This window comes from Anolis sagrei, chromosome 7, assembly GCF_037176765.1.
Source record: "Anolis sagrei isolate rAnoSag1 chromosome 7, rAnoSag1.mat, whole genome shotgun sequence".
In the NCBI taxonomy this organism is placed as follows: Eukaryota; Metazoa; Chordata; class Lepidosauria; order Squamata; family Dactyloidae; genus Anolis; species Anolis sagrei.
The window spans coordinates 40,114,939-40,135,116 of record NC_090027.1 but is presented as its reverse complement, the minus strand read 5'-3'; the positions used below and the strand labels follow the sequence as shown (position 1 = coordinate 40,135,116).

The 20,178-nt window shown below is 46.7% G+C and overlaps 1 protein-coding gene across 1 annotated transcript in view; it reads right to left on the bottom strand.

The window, feature by feature from the left end:
• Nucleotides 1-20,178, bottom strand: part of SIK2 (salt inducible kinase 2) — a 113,883-nt gene that overhangs the window by 11,129 nt on the left and 82,576 nt on the right. Inside the window, exons 8-10 of the mRNA XM_060786943.2 lie at nt 19,605-19,757; nt 14,094-14,258; nt 3,129-3,357 (exon numbers count right to left, since the gene is read on the bottom strand). Coding sequence (XP_060642926.2) covers nt 3,129-3,357; nt 14,094-14,258; nt 19,605-19,757 — 547 coding nt within the window. The remainder of the gene's footprint in view (nt 1-3,128; nt 3,358-14,093; nt 14,259-19,604; nt 19,758-20,178) is intronic.

Below are 20,178 nucleotides of genomic sequence, written 5' to 3'. Positions count from 1 at the left end.
AGCAATGGAAGACTGTCGGGAAAGGGACAATTACCCCCCACCCCCCGCCAATAGACTTCCATCTCTGGCAAACCCAAGCATCTCAATTTTCCTCTGAAATTGCAATAGGGAGTGACAACACATTGCTTCCTGTTGCCATTCTGGGAAGGGCTGCAACAGGAATGGACACATTGAGGGAAAATTGAGATGCTTGGGTTTGCCAGAGATGGGGATCTGTGCGGGGTAATTGTCCCTTTCCCAACAGTCTTCCATTGCCTCTCTATCTGGGCCTAAAAAAGTAAAGGTTTTCCCTGACATTAAGTCTAGTTCTGTCCAACTCTGGGACTCTGGTGCTGATCTCCATTTCTAAGCTGAAGAGCCAGCGTTGTCCATAGACACCTCCAAGGTCATGCGGCCAGCATGACTGAATGGAGCACTGTTACCTTCCTGCTGGAGCTGTACCTATTGATCTACTCACATCTGCATGTTTTCGAACTGCCAGGATGGCAGATGCTGGGGCTGACAGCGGGAGCTCACCCCGCTCCTCAGATTTGAACCACCAACCTTTCGGTCAGCAAGTTCAGCAGCTCAGCGGTTTAACCCGCTACATCACCGGGGGCTCCAAATGTAGTGTAGGTCCTTCCTTATGTTTCCATGTATTCTGTATGAGTTTAGGTACACCAACATCTTCAAATGGGGAAGATTGAAGGGACTGTGTTGGGGGCCCTGCAAATTTGGGATCCTAGGAAGCTCTCCTATGGCCTGGAGACACTTCCCCTCCAACCAAGAGCCAAAGGGATCGAGTTCAAACATCTAAAAGGCACAAAGGGCAAAGCGACAGGCTTCCTTTGTTGCTTTACGGCTGTCAACATCTCAGGGAGGAGGCCTGTTCAACCACTATTTTGGCAGAACACCGCTTGCCATGTCACTGTGCTGGATTTTGTTTATTTCCACTTCAGGGCCAGGAATTCCCCCTGCAGATCCAGAGCGCAAAAACGGGACACTATCTCCGAGAAGCAAGACGTTTCCCAGGTCAGGCGAGGACACGGCCGCCCCTTTTCTATTTGACAAGAGAGACCTTTTCTTCTCGGAGGGGCTTTTCCACTTCCTTTTTTCCATCCCTGTTAAGCCCTCGATTAGCTGACGGCTGGTCTGTTTGCTCTTCCCAGTCTTTGCTGCCATGAGACCGCTTGGCAAAACAAGCAGAAGCCATCTGTACATTGGCTCCCCCCTCTTATCTCCCTGCAAAGCACACTCATTGTTGGTTCGGAGGTAATAAAAACACACAGAGGACTTCTCTTTGTCGGCGGCGACGTTTCAGCAGGATGTCAAGCGGAGCCGGAGTCTGCAAATCCACTCCGGCCTCTTCCCTTGAAACATTTGCTTCCTGAATTTGCAGCAAAGATAGACGTTTCTTGAGTGACTCCTCTCAGAAATGCATGGAGGTTCAACTCAGAAATGCTTGGACTTCAACTCCCACAATTCCTAACAGCTTACTGGCTGTTAGGAATTGTGGGAGTTGAAGTCCAAAACACCTGGAGGGCTCTTCCCTTGAAACATTCGCTTCCTGAATTTGCAGCAAAGATTGACGTTTCTTGGGTGACTCCTCTCAGAAATGCATGGGGGTGCTCAAAAAAGTAACTTTTTTGCTTGGACTTCAACTCTCACAATTCCTAACAGCCTACCAGCTATTAGGAATTGTGGGAGTTGAAGTCTAAAACACTTGAAGGGCTGAAGTTTGCCCAGGCCTGCTCTAAAAGAATCACTACTTGTTCCATCTGGACTTTATGAATCCATGGGTCAGATGAAACCTCATGATTTTGGCCACCAAACCTGTCCTTTGGGGTCGACTTACATAGGAGTATATGTCAAAAATATTAACAATTAACTAGGTATGTGAATCAAGCACTGAAAGGGTTAAATATATACAATGATTGAGCAAAAGCTGCAGTTCTATATAAGCAGGTGTACCTGTAGCTTAGTAGCCCTCAATATGTGAGAGGCCTCTGTGGGAGAGGGTCCTCAGTGTGTTGGTAGGCCTCGGTACGAGAAGGCCTCAGTGTAAGTTTGCCTCAATGTGAGAGAAACATCAGTCTGAGAGACCCTTCACTGTGAGAAGGCCTCAGTGTGAGGTCGGCCTCAGTGTGAGGTCGGCCTCAGTGTTAGTTTGCCTCAGTGTGAGAGAGGCATCTGTTTGAGAGAGCCCTCACTGTGAGAAGGCCTGAGTGAAGTCGGCCTCAGTGTTAGTTCACCTCAGTGTGAGAGAGCCATCGGTCTGAGAGAGCCCTCACTGTGAGAAGGCCTCAGTGTGAGGTCAGCCTCAGTGTTACTAGGCCTCAGTGTTAGTTTGCCTCAGTGTGAGAGAAACATCAGTCTGAGAGACCCCTCACTGTAAGAAAGCCTCAATGTGAGGTCGGCCTCAGTGTTACTAGGCCTCAGTGTGAGAGAAGCATCAGTCTGAGAGACCTTTCATTGTGAAAAGACCTCAGTGTAAGGTCGGCATTAGTGTTACTAGGCCTCAGTGTTAGTTCGCCTCAGTCTGAGAGAGGTATTGGTCTGAGAGAGCCCTCACTGTGAGAAGGCCTCAGTGTTAGTAGGCCTCAGTATGAGAAGGTCTGGTGTGAGAAGCTTTGGTGAGAGGAAGCCCCAGGTTGAAGGTCTTGTGTATAAAGCTATTGTGTGAAACTCTAATGTGAAGGCTTCTGTGTGTAAAAAGCTATTGTGTAAAGCTCCTGTGTAACCGGTCTTGAGAGGAGGCTCTGTGAGAGTGAAGCTGTCTATCTGCATGAGAAAGAATCCCAGTGTGGAAGCAAAGAAGGAAGTATAAAGAACTTTATTTGTGTTATGGAAACATAGTTCTTGTAAATAGTGAAACTATATTATTTTACTACAAAGAAAAGCCTCCTAAGGAAGAGATAACATTGGTCTGTGTGTTTTTGTTCTTTTTATCACTTTGAACTACTGGTGCTGGGTCACACTGCTGCTAAGTTATTCTGGTATACATTCATGGGGAGGATCTTTCGTTAATAAGCCCACTTGCCCAACAGTATATATGATGACGAAGACAACTTGAGAATTCCTCCCTTGTCTTAAGGTTGTCTCCCTCCAATCAACCAGCTCCAAACGTGCCCGCGCTGCCCCTTCCTTACCTGTGCCCGGCATGACCATCAGCTGGTTGGTGACCTCTGCCAGAGTGTGCCTTCTCTTCCCGCAGCGAGTGGCTTGCAGGGCAGCAAAGGCTTGGGCCGGGTCCTCTTCTGACTCCCCTTCCGTCTCGATCCCTTCGTCGATGGAGGTCTCCATCATGCTGCTCGGCAGGGACTGGCAGCCCTTCCTGACCATCATCGGGGGCACTGGGTCCAGCAGGCAGCCGTTCACCTGATGCCACGATGAGCGGGGAGGGAAACAGACCAGGCTCAGTGAAACAACAAACAAAGATGGACTCTGACATTTGGGATCTCCATAAATGGAGTGAGAAGCAGAACCTTTGGGAATGGAGCAGAGGCAGCCTGCCACAAACCGTGGATCTGGCTCTTGAAAAGTCAAGAGTGGAGCTGGCAAGGCAGAGCAGAAACAGGCATCCATGAAGTGACCTTTGCAGGAAGCAGGCTGCAGACCCCTCTCTAAAATATCACCCTCATCCTTTTCTGAGAGATTTCAGTCCAGTCGCTTCTCTTCATTGACTCTTGGATGTGTGCATCACCCACACTCCATGAAAATAATAATAGAATCCCAGCTTATCCAGTGCCACCTCAATAAATAATGATAATTTGTACATGCCGCATTATCACGGGGTGTCTGCGCCCTACACCACTGGAGAAATTACACTGTCTAGCCGGTATTACACCACCTGACTTCCGCCGGGAAGTAGCAGCCAATAGTGAAAGGACCAAGGTAGTGACATCTCCAGCCCATCCCTTGTTTGGGTATCAGCCAGCACGTCAACGACTTAAATCAAGAAATAGTTTTCTAAGATCTACAGAGACACTCGCAGGAACACCTCAGCAAGTGAGAGTCCAAAACTGGCAGGTTCAAACCCAGAACCTCAATCCATGGCTGATAGCAAATGAGAGACTCCCCCCTGAGTATACAGAAGACTGGGTGATGTGGAAGGTGCTTACAGACTGCGCTCTGGTACCACGAGATGCAGAGCCAACCTTCAGAAATGGGGCCACAAAATGGAATTCACAACATATGAGTGTGGAGAAGAGCAAACCACAGACCACCTACTGCAATGCAACCTGAGCCCTGCCACATGCACAATGGAAGACCTCCTTGCAGCAACACCTGAGGCACTCCAAGTGGCCAGATACTGGTCAAAGGACATTTAATCAACTCTGTTTTGTCTGTTTGTTAAAAATTGTTTAAAATGTAATAGAATTGTCTGCTTGATACTGACACGATAAATAAATAACCTGGTTCTTGACTGTACAATTAAATGTGAAATAACCCCACCTCGAAGGGACCTCCTGGGATGTCCCTATTGACTGACGCTTTTCCCAATGTAAGAATCTTCATTCTACTATTATTTTCATGGAGTGTGGTTGATGCACACGTACAAGAGAGAGAATGAAGGGAAGCCACTGGGCTGAAACCTCTCATCTCCTTGAAAAACGGGTACAAAATGTGCTGCCGGATGATGTCCCTCCCGCAAAGGCAAAGTTTTTGAAGTTTGGTAAACTTTCCCCATGTTTTTATGATAGAACCAATTAGGAAATGACATTTCTAACCCAGGAACCAAAGATCGTGTTACAAAGTGTTATAGTAATCGCTATGTTTATTGTACTCTGCCAATTGTGTTTGATTTTATGTTATGTCAATTTGTGTGGTTTACTTTATGTTTCTATTTTATGTATTTTATTCCGTTGTAAGTTTGTTGTCTACATTTTGTATTTTATTTTGATGTATTGTATCTTCGGGCTTGTCCTCGTGTTAGCCGCCCCGAGTCCCCCTCGGGGAGATGGTGGCGGGGTATAAATAAAGATTATTATTATTATTATTATTATTATTATTATTATCATCATCGTCGTGGTGTTAGTGTTTAATGTTTACTGCTAGTCTTTTAATGCTTATTGTTTTGTTTTATGAGTTTATTTATTGTTGTATTTGTTATGCTGTTGTTTTATTGATGTGTTGGGCCTCGGCCGCTTGTAAGCCGCACCAAGTCCTTCGGGAGATGTTAGCGGGGTATAAATAAAGGTTTATTATTATTATTATTATTATTAAAGTCAATCTCTATTCTCTGCATGTTTCACTAACACAATGTTTTTGATGGTGTACTAACTGGCAACTCAAAGGATCAAGGCTCTGGAGAACAAGCCCTATGAGGAGTGGCTTGAAGAGCTGTGCATGTTTAGCTTGAAGAAGAGAAGGCTGAGAGGGGACATGATAGCCATGTATAAATACATGAGAGGAAGTCATAGGGAGGGGGGAGCAAGCTTGTTTTCCGCTGCCCTGGAGACTGGGACGCGAGAGAACAATGACTTCAAACTACAGGAAAGGAAGGAGATTCCACCTGAACATGGGGAAGAACTTCCTGACTGTGTTCAGCAGTGGAACTCTCTGTCCCAGAGTGTGCTGGAGGCACCTTCTTTTGAGGCTTTTATTTATTATTTATTTACAGTATTTCTATGCTGCCTTTCTCAGTTCGAAGGAAACTCAAGGCAGCTTACAAATTGGCAGCAATGTGATGCCACAACAAGCAGAGACTGGATGGCCATCTTTCAGGGTGCTTTGAATGCAATTTTCCTGTTTCTTGGCAGAATGGGTTGGACTGGATGGCCCATGAGGTCTCTTCCAACTCTAGGATTCTATTATTCTATGACTGCAACACAGAAATGAGCAGGCAATTGAACTGCACAAGGATTACTGTCAACTGAAAGAAACGGCATATGCTTTCTCTTGGAGACCAAAAAATGGGGTACAAATGACAGGGAATCCTTCTCTCTGATCCGCTGAAAGTGCTCTTGTCCAGCCAGGATCACGTGGAAACCCGTGTCCCAGGTGTGTGCAGTGCCGAAAGCAAACAGTCCTCTTGGCCGGCGGACGGGTGACCGACCTTGCTACTCTTGACTAATTCCCAGCCGTTTTGGCCACTGTTCCCAAATTCCCCCAGAAATCTGTCCCACGGGATCAGCTTCAAAATTAGTTAATTGCAGAGCGGCTGAGGCCAGGCCAAGGACCCGGTAGTCTATGGGTTTGTGCCGCATCTCTAAAAGCTTTTCTGCCTTTAGCGACTGTGGCATCAAGCGAAAGAGGGTTTGGTTTTGGGGGTGATAGCAATCTCTCCTCCAAAGGCACGCTCAACTATCCCTTCTAAAGCTGAAAAGGGAGGTCATGCTAGAGGTTTTAGCACAGAGGGGAAAGACAATCAGCTCCTTGAAGCTCAGCTTTGATCTTTCCGGCAATGTGGCCCCAAACCAGAGTCACAGAGTGAAGATGACTCCTGCAAAGCATGAAAACAAAAACACCTGTGGTTTTAATCTATTCTTCTGGGCGAAGAAGCCACCAGCACGTTCGTCACTAGGTTTGCTACAACTGCTCCAGAAATACTAGTTGGACCCGTCTGGGGATTGCTCTGGGTGCAAGTGGAAGCCGTTCCTCCATTCTGTCTTGTGATCAAACAGTCTTTCTCAACCTTCTTAATGCCGCGACCCCTTAATGCACTTCCTCAATGTTGTGGTGACCCCCAACCATCACATTATTTTCGTTGCTACTTCAGAACTGTCATTTTGCTCCTGTTATGAATCATACTGTTATGAATCCATGCAGTCATGCCGGCCACATGACATTGGAGGTGTCTATGGACAACGCCGGCTCTTCGCCTTAGAAATGGAGATGAGCACCACACCCCAGAGTCGGACACAACTGGACTTAATGTCAGGGGACAACCTTTACCTATGAATCATCATGTAAATGTCTGGCATGTATTTTCATTCTCTGGACCAAATTGGGCACAAATACCCATTACGCTCAAATTTGAATACTGATGGGATTGGGGAAGAGATTTATCTTTACATTTGAGAGTTGAAGTTGCTGGGATTTATAGTTCTCACTCAAGAGAGCATTCTGAACTCCACCAATGAAGAAATTGAACCAAACTTGGCACACAGAACTCCCATGACCAACAGAAAATACCGGGAGGGTTTGGTGGGCATTGACCTTGAGTTTTGGAGTTGTACTTCAGCTACATCCAGAGATGACTGGACTCAAACAATGATGGATCTGGACCAAACTTGGCATGAATACTCAGTATGCTCAAATGTGAACATTGGTGGAGTTTGGGGGGAAATAGACCTTGACATATAGGAGTTGCAGTTGCTGGGATTTATAGTTGACTTACAATCAAAGATCATTCTGAACTTCACCAACAATGAAATTGAACCAGAACTCCCATGACTAAAAGAGATACTGGAAGGGTTTGGTGGGCATTGACCTTGAGTTTTGGAGTTGTAGTTCACCTACATCCAGAGACGACTGTGAACTCAAACAATGATGGATCTGGACCAAACGTGGCACGGATAATCAAAATGCCCAAATGTGAACACTGGTGAAGTTTGGGGAAAATACACCTTGACATTTGGGAGTTGTGGTTGCTGGGATTTATAGTTCACCTACAATCGGAGAGCATTCTGAAACCCAAGACAAGGAACTGTATTAAAGGGTCACGGCATTAGGAAGGTTGGGAAACACTGTCTTCAAAGGACACCCCAAACTAATACACAGTAGACTAGTTTGGGCTGAAGGCAGCAATCGTATTGGCTGGGCCTACATCTGCCTTGGACCAGGGAAGGACTCCACTTTGATAAGGGCTAAATCCTTTATTTCACTACCTCCCGCTACACTGATGTTTCTCGTAGCCGAAAGACACCTGTGCTATGCAATACCTGTCCCTAAAGCCTTTCCAATGGAAGGCCAGCCTGAGCAGATGGCATGTGTTATATAGACATGCCTTCCCCGTGAGAGGAGAAAAGCTGCAGGGTCCCTTCATCCAGATTTGGAGCGGCGAGTCCGTACATGCAAAGACTCCTCCGGGGAAAGCTGACGGCTGGTTTGCCGTAAGACCCGGGCACTGAGCCAACGAACACGGGCTCCATGGCGATGACCGGGAGGGATACGGGAAGCGGCGTCATGCCCCGCTTGTGAGATGGGATTTGACAGCCGAGCGCAGAAGAAAAACAGGTTTAGGGCAACTCCACCTGTAGAAGCGGATTAGTTGGGCTCGGTTTTGTGGCCAGTGCCACACAACCACCCCTGCGTCACGGCTTCGGTGAGGGAGACATCAAGGATGGGGCTGCTCACGCCATCCCTGGCAAACAGAAGTGGTTCAAGACAAGACACCTGATGCAATGTAGAAGGTTCTCCTGCTTTGTTTTCAACCTGTTTGGAGTCATTCTAAGGGGAGGAGCACTCAAGACTGCGCAAAGTGACACCGGCCTCAATGGCACCCTGTCAAGGTGATGATAATGTGGGGTTGCCTTTGGAAACTGTTTGGAGTCGGCTACAGTTAAACCGCTGAGCTGCTGAACTTGCTGATTGAAATTCGGGGAGTGGGGTGAGCTCCCGTTGTTAGCCCCAGCTTCTGCCAACCTAGCAGTTTGAAAACATGCAAATGTGAGTAGATCAATAGGTAATGGTGCTCCATGCAGGCCACATGAACTTGGAGGTGTCTATGGATAATGCCACCTCTTCAGCTTAGAAATGGAGAGGAGCTTGCAGGTTCAAATCCAGGGAGCAGCATGAGCTCCCACTGTTAGTCCCAGCTTCTGCCAACCTAGCAGTTCGAAAACATGCAAATGTGAGTAGGTCAATAGGTAATGGCGCTCCATGCAGGCCACATGAACTTGGAGGTGTCTACGGACAATGCCACTTCTTCCGCTTAGAAATGGAGATGAGCTTGCAGCTTCAAATCCAGGGAGCAGCATGAGCTCCCACGGTTAGCCCCAGCTTCTGCCAACCTAGCAGTTCGAAAACATGCAAATGTGAGTAGGTCAATAGGTAATGGCGCTCCATGCAGGCCACATGAACTTGGAGGTGTCTACGGACAATGCCACCTCTTCCACTTAGAAATGGATGAGCTTGCAGCTTCAAATCCAGGGAACAGCATGAGCTCCCGCTGTTAGCCCCAGCTTCTGCCAACCTAGCAGTTCGAAAACATACAAATGTGAGTAGGTCAATAGGTAATGGTGCTCCGTGCAGTCATGCAGGCCACATGACCTTGGAGGTGTCTACGGACAATGCCACCTCTTCAATTTAGAAATGGAGATGAGCACCAACTCCCAGAGTCGGACATGACTAGACTTAATGTCAGGGGAAAACCTTTACCTTGACCTTACAGGAAGAATATAGAACTCCCTTCTTGAAATAGAGCTATTGGCTACCAGTTTGTTTGCCGACACAAAGATATCAGGAGCATAATTTAACTCAAGGGGCTGCTCATGAGCTACAGAATCCTATATTGTTTAGGTTGGTAGTCTAAAAGATCTCATCTATGCCTACGAACCTGGCAAAGTCTTACAGTCTTTCACGGAGGGCTTCGATCCTGCTACCGTTCTGAACCAGTTTGCTAAGACAGATCTGACTAGGTCAGAAACTACTTCAAGGCACACCAATTTCATTAAGTGGTTAATGGCTGGAGGAAAAAAGGTTCAGAGATTGCCCAGAGCCAGCGCCGGGGTGCTAAATATCGGCAGCCCTGCTCCAGTTTAATCCAGGCTTATTGGGGGAAGCTCCACGAGAGATACTCCACGAAAGCATGGGAGGGATGCTAATCAATCTCCAGAGCTACTACTTTGAAATGGCTGATAAGACCAAAGCTCTTTGAGCCCCCGGCCTGAAAATATTCCTGCTGGAAAATTCTTGAGGCCTCAAAGCCTTTTTGTTCCCATATACTTGGGATAAAAGTTGCAAGTTCACCTTTTCCGATCCCTGAAACAAAGTGTGGGAGGATCAGCCCTCTTGACAAGCTCAGGTACACAACTCACACAAGTGGCCGACTGTGCAAAACCAAGCTAATCCTATTCAGCCCCTCCTGGGCCATCTGTTGCTCACAGAAGATGCTGAGCTGGACAAAATGAGAATGACCACTAATGTCAGTGGTATTACACATCGGATTCGGTCACCAATGGACCTCCTTCTCTGACAGGAAAGGTTTCCAAGACATATGTCACGTGCATCTGATGCCCTGCTGCTTTCCTTGCTTCACCTTTGGCTTGTCCCGTAGAAGACAAACCAAGTTCAACATAGCATTTGTATTCTTCCTTGCTGGAGCAACTTGAGAAACTGCAAGTCGCTTCTGGTGTGAGAGAACTGGCTGTCTGCAAGGACATTGCCCAGAGGACACCCGGATGGTTTACTATCCTGTGGGAGGCTTCTCTCATGCCCCCGCACGGGAAGCTGGAACTGATAGATGGGAGCTCACCCCATTGCCCGGATTTGAACCGCTGACCTTTTGGTCAGCAGTTCTGCTGCCACAAGGGTTTATTATTTATTTATTAGTATTTATTTATTTAGAACATTTATACCCTCACCCATTCTCGACCTCCAAGGAGGGACTCAGGGCGGCTACCAACAGGAAACAATTCGATGTCAACGCAATGTAAACACATAAAAAATACAATCAAATCCATAAAAATAAATATAAATATACATTAAAACAGTTCACCAGGTTAGAAGCATCATCCAAATCAGTCCAAATTGCAGTCAATAAAATCTCATCTTTGCCAGTAAAATCAGTCTCATCTGAAACCCTTGCTTCATAACCAGGACTTAAGTTTCTTCCGGAAGGTCTAGAAGGAGGGGACAGATCTAACCTCCTTAGGGAGGGAGTTCCACAGCTGAGGAGCCACCACGGAGAAGGTCCTGTCTCGTCCCCACCAAATGTGACTGTGATGGCGGTGGGACCAAGAGCAGGGCATCCCTGTTTGATCTTAAAGTCCTTGATAGTTCGTAGAGGGAGACACGTGTGGACAGGTAAACTATATTGGAGTCACCAAGGCCTTCAATGTAGCAGTGCTCTGCCAACGTGGTTGCAGTCAGACATTAAGAGCAACCACTGCTCCTTCCTGGCTTTGGTGCACCGCACATGCTTCATTCAGTTCGAAGCCAGCCCAGGTTGGAGTGAGCTTCTGACCAATTTATGTAGCTTATTGTCGACCTTTGCAGCCCGAAAGACAGTTGCATCTGTCAAGTAGGAAATTTAGGTACCACTTACGTAGGGAGGCTAATTAAACTAATTTACGAGGCCATAAAAATCTCCAGCAAGCATGCAAAGAACGAGGAAGTACTTCAAATGGGCGTTGAAGCGACAGCTCCCCTGGTAGCCAGAAGCTGGAATGTTAAATAGCCTCTGAGTGTCTGTCGATATATGTTGTGTGTCTATGGCACTGAATGTTAGCCATGTATATGTACATTGTAATCCGCCCTGAGTCCCCTACGAGGTGAGAAGGGCAGAATATAAATACTATAAATAAATAAATAATAATAATAATAATAAATAAAAATAAGGCCATGTCAGGTGCACATGCTTGTAAATCATTTAACATATATGTTAATCTCTTATTTTGCTTGTTCGACGTCAAGCTTTATAGATAAGTTTACTGTTTATACTTTTCAAAATATATGAGTCGAGTTGCATGCCCGGAGATCTGGGAAGTAGAACAGAAATATTTCAGTGAATAAGGAAACGTTCCTGGGAAACAGCTCTCTCCTTGGAGAGGAGGCGTCTTTCGCAACAGCTCTTCCTGGACCCAGAAAGAGTCAGGTGCCTCAGGTGCCATGTTTATCTTGGGAGCTTTGCAAACCACTCATCCTGGAAAATACCCATTTCCTGCTGCTGAACGGAAGCCTCCGAATCCGTTCCTCACACACCTCTCCCTTTTTAACAACCTGCTTCTGGCACCTTTTGCGGTGAGGCTGAGCAAAGAGGGGCACCCTCACAACCGCTGTAAATGAACAGGAGCAACTGTACATCACCGCAAGGAAATTGAACACGGTTCTGCCATGAACAGAGTGAGGAACCGCAACACATGTACCAGAGAGAGAGAAAGAGAGCAAATGCACTGGCAGAGTTTGCTTTCTGATTCTTTGAACATCCCTTGCCAGCATTTCTCCAGAGTGTCTTGCAAAATCGGTTAATACAATACTGACACAAAACAACATAGAACCTTTGCACATAAAGCACAGTCAAAATCAATCTTTTCTAAAATTACAGGAATGGAAATTTGGACGACGTATTGGATCACGACTCTAGTTATGAGATGCATTGTGTTGTCTATTGTTGTGTCAATATTGTATATTATGCTTTTATGGTTTTAAATTGTATATCGTTGATTGATTCTTATCCTTGTTGTAAACCGAGTTGAGTCGCCTGTTGGGCTGAGAAACTGCGGTATACAAGTAAAGTAAAGTAAATAAATAAATAAATAAATAAAATGATACCAGCAATGTAGCTTCAATTTATCAAATGCTGCTAGATGCTTAGAAAACCAAAAGCAGCTTTTTTCTAGGAGCCCAAAATAATTGTTCGGGTTGATAAGAGAGAGAGGCCTGGGTTCCAAAAGCAGACACAGTCACCGAGAAAGCAGCCTCCTCTCACATCGCTTCCAAAACTCTCTCTAGCTGCTGCTGCAGAATTCTGGAAATTCACCAAACTAACCTTTCCAAATCCTATTCTTTTTGGTATCCTAGTGCCAAGCTATTCAGAGTTTTATAGTTTTACAGACTGACTTAAATTATTATTATTGTTATTATTATTATTATTATTACTACTATTATTATTAACAATATTTCTACCCTGCCTGGGGGGTGGGGGTGGGGGGCTCAGAGCGGATTACACTGGCAACAGTTCGATGCTGCAACAAATATGATAAATATAACAGCAATATAAAATAGTAAATAAAAAATAAAGTAAAAACAGTTTAAACATTATTATCACAATCATGTAGCCATTTCCATTATTATCATGAAATAGTATTAAATCAAGAAATAGTTTTCTAAGATCTACAGAGACACTCGCTGGATCACCTCAGCAAGCAAGAGTCCAAAAATAGCAGGCTCAAACCCAGAACCTCAATCCATGGCTGATACCAAATGAGAGACTCCTTCCTGGGCACACAGAAACCTGGACGACTTGGAAGGCACTGAACAGACTGCGCTCTGGCACCACGAGATGCGGAAATGGGGCTACAAAGGGTCCACGACATGCAAGTGTGGAGAAGAGCAAACCACAGACCACTTACTACAATGCAGCCTGAGCCCTGCCGCATGCACAATGGAGGACCCCCTTACAGCCACACCAGAGGCACTCCAAGTGGCCAGCTACTGGTCAAAGGACATTTAACAACATGCCGAGTTTGCAAACTTTGTGTGTGCTTTTAAAAAAAATACAATACAACCATTTGGTTCTCTCCTGATATGATAAATAAATAAACAGACTGACAGCAACTTTAAGTCCTTAACCACTAGCTTGATCCGCGTAGCTCTTCTGATACAACTTCATTCTGCAACAACCAACGCCTCCAACGCCATAGGAAGCCCCTGTAAAGTATTATCGCTGCAATCTAAAGTGGGTGTTAGCCAGGGCATGGAGAACAGAGGCAAGAGCAAGGTTTATTTTCCCAGCTTGAACATCAATTTCTCTTTTCAGCACCAGAAGCAGGGATCCCGCTAGGACACTGAATGCTGTTGGGTAGAGTAGGAGAGAAGAAAGCAACCACCAATCGATGGGATGGATTGACAGCCACTAACTTTGAGGACAGAGCTACTGCTGGTGACCAGTCAGGATGGCTTCATATCATCACCAAGATCGGATACGATACACTTCAGCAGATCACAAAGAGGAAAGCACTGCTGCCTTTCCACCCTGTTTGTGCATAACCTTGGTCACTATAGGGCAGCGTTTCTCAACCTTCCTAATGCCGTGACCCCTTAGTACAGTTCCTCATACCATTATTTTCGTTGCTACATCGTAGCTGTAATTTTGCTACTGTTATGAATTGTAACGTAAATATCTTTTATGCAGGATGTATTTTCATTCACTGGACCAAATTTGGCACAAACACCCGATACATCCAAATTTGAATCATCACAGGGCATTGGAGAAACGCAAATCTCACCTTTGGAGTGTCGATTCTCTCTTCCTCCATGAAAGCAGCCTCCGCCTGGCAGGCCGAGAGAGGGAAGGAGAAGGCTTCTGCGGCTGATGGCGGTGGGAGGCCAGGAGACCTCAGCAGCCGCACGTTCTGGGGTCGCAGAGTGACCGGAGGCATGGAGGCCTGGGCCTACAAGGGAGAAGAAAAAGCAGCTCTTGTTGCTCTCCAAGACTGGGAAGCACCTCTGCTCTGAACACACACTCCAGTCCAAGTAAAATAGCAAGCAGTATCACAAAACAGAGTCCAAAAATCAGAGATATTCCACAGAAATCAAGGCACATGAGAAGCATCCAGAAACCAGGAATACAGGAGCAGAATAAACCCAAAACATGAAATACCACCAAATGCAGCAATGCCCAAACACGAATCAAGGAACATGAAAGGCACTGCAGACTACTTCAACCAGAGAAGTCAGCCATAGCAGAGCACCTGAGGAACCAACCTGGACACAGCAGATTATTAGAGAACACATAAATGCTGGACCACTCTCACAACCACCATGTCAGGCTACACAGAGAAGCCACTGAAATCCATAAGCATGTGGACAATTTCAACAGAAAGGAATAAACCCTGAAAATGAACAAAATCTGGCTACCAGTATTAAAAAAACTCTAAAATTACAACAGCAAAACAACAGAGGGTAAACAATCAAGGACATCTAATCACCTCCCAACAAAAGATTGCCCCAGGCACTGCCAGGCCATCAAATGCTAATCAAGGTGATCAGTTGAAACATTCACACTTCGCTCCAACAGACAACAGTTCTTTGTCCCACCCTGGTCATTCCACAGATATATAAGCCCCTTTTCCTAGTTCTAACATACCTCACTACCTCTGAGGATGCTTGCCATAGATGCAGGCGAAACGTCAGGAGAAAAGCCTCTAGAACATGGCCCTATAGCCCGAAAAAACCCCACAAGATCCTAGTGATTCCAGCCATGAAAGCCTTCGACAATAGAAAGAGCAGAATAAATCCAAAATATGAAATTCACGAACAGCCCACAACACTTGGAAACAGGAACAAACATGGACCGTGAACATAGCAGTAGAAATCCCTTGACTTGACAGAAGTTCTATATTCAAACTCCAGTTTTGCTTCTAGTGACCAAAGACTCTGCTGGACTAGCTAATATAGAGAGAAAATCATGCTTTTTCCCTTGGGAAACAGATAAATACTTCTTTTTTTTTGCTAACAAGCCTCTTGATATTCTGACTTTTTCACGTGAAACCCTATGTTGACGAAACCTAAATCTTCTATCTAACTGCTCATTAGTCTGTCCATCTTGACTTCCATTATCATCTTCTGAGCTCAGCTCTGCTGAAATGTGGTCTTCAGACAGAAACCACTCATTTTCAGGGCCTAAAATTCCTAGCTATTCCTACTGACTTGCAGATTCAGAATCCGTAGGGATACCAAGGTGCTTGTCTATAAAGCTATTGTCCTCCCAACCCTGCTCTATGCCTGTGAAACGTGGATCGTCTACAGACATTACATGCAACTCCTGGAACAATTCCATCAGCGCTGCCTCTGGAAAATCCTGCAAATATCTTGGGAAGACAAGCGGACAAACGTCAGCGTGCTGGAAGAAGCAAAGACCATCAGCATTGAAGTGATGGTCCTCTGCCATCAACTCCGCTGGACTGGCCACGTTGTCCGGATGCCTGACCACCGTCTCCCAAAGGAGTTGCTCTACTCCGAACTCAAGAACAGAAAACGGAATGTTGGTGGACAGGGAAAGAGATTTAAAGATGGCCTCAAAGCCAACCTTAAAAACTCTGGCATAGACACTGAGAACTGGGAAGCCCTGGCCCTTGACCGCTCCAGCTGGAGGTCAGCTGTGATCAGCAGTGCTGCAGAATTCGAGGAGGCACGAGTGGAGGGTGAAAGAGAGAAGCGTGCCAAGAGGAAGGCGCGTCAAGCCAACCCCGACCGGGACCGCCTTCCACCTGGAAACCAATGCCTTCACTGTGGGAGAAGACGCGGGTCAAGAATAGGGCTCCACAACCACCTACAAACCCACAAAAATAGTCATCAAGGAAGACCATCTTACTCATCCAACGAGGGATCGCCTAAGTAAGTAAATAAAGCAGATCCAGAATACCTTGTGTCAACAGGCTGACTAACAGGCCCAGAATCCCCAGAGAGATCTGGTGCAGACACAAAGGCTGAACTACAACAGCTATAAAGGACATAGAGAGGACACTTTTTGGTGACCAAGTGGCCTTGAAAGAAAGCAACTCCTAACTTCAGAGGAGACTTCCCATTGCCTTGCACTAAACTGGAAACATGACAGCTAAATGGGGATTTGAACCCATGTTCCTCAGAATCTTAAGACTACTATGCAAACCGCTTCAGTACATTAGCATTCCACTGTTTGTTGTCATTCTGTATCTTCAGGCCACCCCATTATTATAAAGCAGGGGTCCTCAAACTAAGGCCCCGGGGAGGGGGGGGTAGATACGGCCCTCCAAGGTCATTTACGCGGCCCTCACTCAAGGTCAACCTAAGTCTGAAATGATTTGAAAGCACACAACAATAACAATAATTGTATCTCATCAGCCAAAAGCAGGCCACACTTCCCATTGAAATAGTAATAAGTTTATATTTGTTTAAATTGTTCTTCATTTTAATTATTGTGTTGTTTTTAAGTGTTTTTTGCACTACAAATAAGATATGTGCATAGGAATTCATTCATATTTTTTCAAATTATAATCTGGCTCTCCAACAGTTTGAGGGACTGTGAACTGGCCCTCTGTTTAAGAAGTTTGAGGAGTCCTGTTATAGAGCTTTCTGGTCAATGTTTATTTTGCCGCTGCAAATTGGCTAGCCCAACACTCCAAGTACGGCACCATACTGGCTCAAAAAACACAAATATTGAACCAAGAAGGACACTGAGCAGAAAGGAAGGTCGAAGAGTACCAGAATGTTGGGAAAAAGACCTGAGTATAGAAGAAAAACAGAAAACCAATAACATAACTGAAGGACTCAAAGGAAGCCCCACCACAAGGCAGAGGCACAACAAGAAGAAAAAAACAGGGAGCTCTTTGATTTTTTTAGTGTGTCGGCACTAAATGTCTTTAGTATTCCCACTCTTGGCAGCGGCCCAGAAAGGGGGTGGCAGAGGGCACAGGGATGCAGAGTTTTCCTAAGGGCTGGGCATTGTGCCTCCATTGTTATGGCAAGCAAGTGCAAGTCAGGATGCTCCAGGTATTGGCACCGGGCTGATTCAGAGGCTGCAAGATGCCCGCTGGCAAGGAGACTGCTGCATCAACACCGTGCGTCACAATGCTAGACCCAGAGGATGTCCCTTTGCCTCCAGCTTCACTGGAGCCCCCAAAGCCTCTCAGGCCCCACCACGACCAAACCCTGTTGTCATTATTGCCGATGTAAGACATAATGTGTTTGACCGGCACGACCTTGAGACGAGACACCAGGGCTCCCAAAATGGGAAGAGCGTGAGAATCGCTGTCGGCGCATTTCACTGACTTGTCTGAAAATGGGTTGAGCGGCCCCAGCACTTTCCGGACCACCAGATGCTTTGACAAGAGCGATAATGTGGGGTAGTTCTTACCCCGAGGCTTGTGAGTTGCACGCTAGGAGAACGGCAGCATCTGCCCAAAGCAAGGGGAGGGATGATTTGTGGGGAAAGCCATCAGCTACTTAGCAAGCATTTGCATAGCACTCTGGAGCAGCCAGACAGCTTCACGGGCAGTAATCCTCGCAGAGTGCCCTTTCGGGAAGGTCAATATGACCGTGCCCATAATGCAAAATAGGAAGGGGCGGGGAGAGGAAGTGGTGCTCGAGAGGCGCGGGATGTGTGACAGGAGCAAGACTGAGCCGGGGATTTCCTGGGTCACCCTCTTGGCGATTAGACCAGCCCCAATTTGGTGGCCTCAGGAGGGATCAGCTGCAAACATATGCACCAAGGACAGCGGCCTCAACTCCCCTTCCGGTTTCCAAGTTGCTGCAGCAGACAGACCACTTTCTGCAAAGGGTGGGGAACTGAGCACTGCCGCCCCTCACAGGAAACCATTCCTCTCCATTTTCCCCTGTAGTCCCTCTCCAAATGACAACAGGAAGTGACATCATGCCACCTCCTGTTATGCTACAGTAAGCTTTTCTCTAAAGGAATCTCTGGAGCATCCCAGGGTTTGTCGAAATCAGGAAACTGGACTGGCTCCGCTACAGCCTCACCCATTGTCCACACACATAATGCCACCATCATCCTTCCTGTGTTCAGAAAATATGATAGGTCATACTTGTGTCATTATTGTTGCTCCTTTCTAGCCACAGAAGTCCCATTTCAATCACTTTTGCTGGGATTAGAATGGGATGGCCAGTCCACTCCTTCAATGTCACTCTGACCATGACAGCCACACCCTTGCAGGGAGGACAATGGGACTGACAAGTGATGTGGTCTCAGCTTGGATACTGACATGAAGTCATGGATTTGACTTGATGTGTGTGGCCAGCATCACAGGTGATCCAGGGCCAATCTACAGCCGAGTGATCCAGACTGACCCTAAATTAAACAGTTGGTTTAGATGAAACCCTAGTCATGTTTACTGTGAGTACAGTAAGAATTTTGAGGAACAGTCGGGACTCCGAGTGCCACATATATGTGGTCTGAAGGCTGCACTAACCCCATTCCAGGCCAAGAACTTCAGCAGACGAATAGTTGGTGCCAAATCATTTTCAAGGAAGGAGAAGACACTGAAATCCTTTTCATCCCTGGGATCCACAAATGTAGGTCACCAAAGAATGAAAACTTATTTGCAAGGGGGTCTCTCAGTGAGAGTTGCGACCGCAAAGACAGACTCCATGGCTTTTCATTTCAGCGGGACAGTGCATGAAGAGCTTTTGACTAGATCCTGTTCCAGTTTGATGAAATCTGGAGCTTGGAGTTCAGTTCCCTGAATCCCATAGCACGGACATGGGAAAACCTTGCCCCCCCCCCCCCCAGGTGTTTGGACTACAGTTCTCACAGTTCCTAACAGCCTCAGCCCATTTCCTTTTCCCCCTCAGCAGCCTGAGTTCCTTTCCTTTTCCCCCGCAGTAGTAACAGGCCCTTTCCTTCCCCCCCCCAACAGCCACAGGCTCTTTCTGTTTCCCCTCAGCAGCCTCAGTCCCTGTCCTTTCCCCCCCCCCCCCCCAGCAGCCTCAGTCTTTTTCCATTTCCCCCTCAACAGCCTCAGTCCCTGTTCTTTTCCTCCTCAGCAGCTTCAGTCCCTTTCCTTTTCCCCCTCGGCAGCCTCAGTCCCTCCCCCCCCCCCCCCAGTAGCCTCAGTCCCTTTCCTTTCTCACCTCGGCAGCCTCAGTCCCCTTTCTTTTCCCTCTTAGCAGCCTCAGGCCCTTTCCTTTCCCCCCTCTGCAGCCTCGGGCCCTTTCCTTTCCCCCCTCGGCAGCCTCAGTCTCAGGTTCTGCTGCCAGTCTGCACACAAAGCGGTCTCCAATGCATACAGCGAGGCGCTTACCTTGGCGACGGTTTGCTCCGCAATGGTGCTTGGCCTCCGCTGCCGAGAATCCAACCGCTGCTCCACAGGGAAGCTACTCCGGTGGGACTTGAGCCTCTCTACCAGCAAGTAGTAGATAGCAGCAAAGTGGTTGTAGCTCTTGTTCTGGAGGGACTAAGAAGAGAAGGGGAAGTCAGGGGGTCTGTTACTTTCACTATATTGCAGGGTCGACATAGCCATGGAGACAAAGGAGCGAGTGGGGTCCCATTGAGGAAATTGGGGAAATTCACAGAAACAGAGCTGGATTTGGAAGGATGCTTGGAAACAGGAGAAGAGACTTGAGCCCTCCTCTCCCAACCCACTCCCCAGAAAGAATCGATGCCGCAAGCTCCTCACTGGCTAAAAATATCAATCGCACCAACTCCTTGGGGAAGCATTTCTGCATGTATTTCTGGTAAGAAGCTCGGTTGGAATCCCAGCAGAGACACCAAGAACATACAGACAAGTGCCCGCTTCTCTTATTTTTTAACCGCCCGTCACCAAATCTTGCATTTTAGACGCTTACAGCAAAAATAAGGTTTGCTTCCTTGTTTTG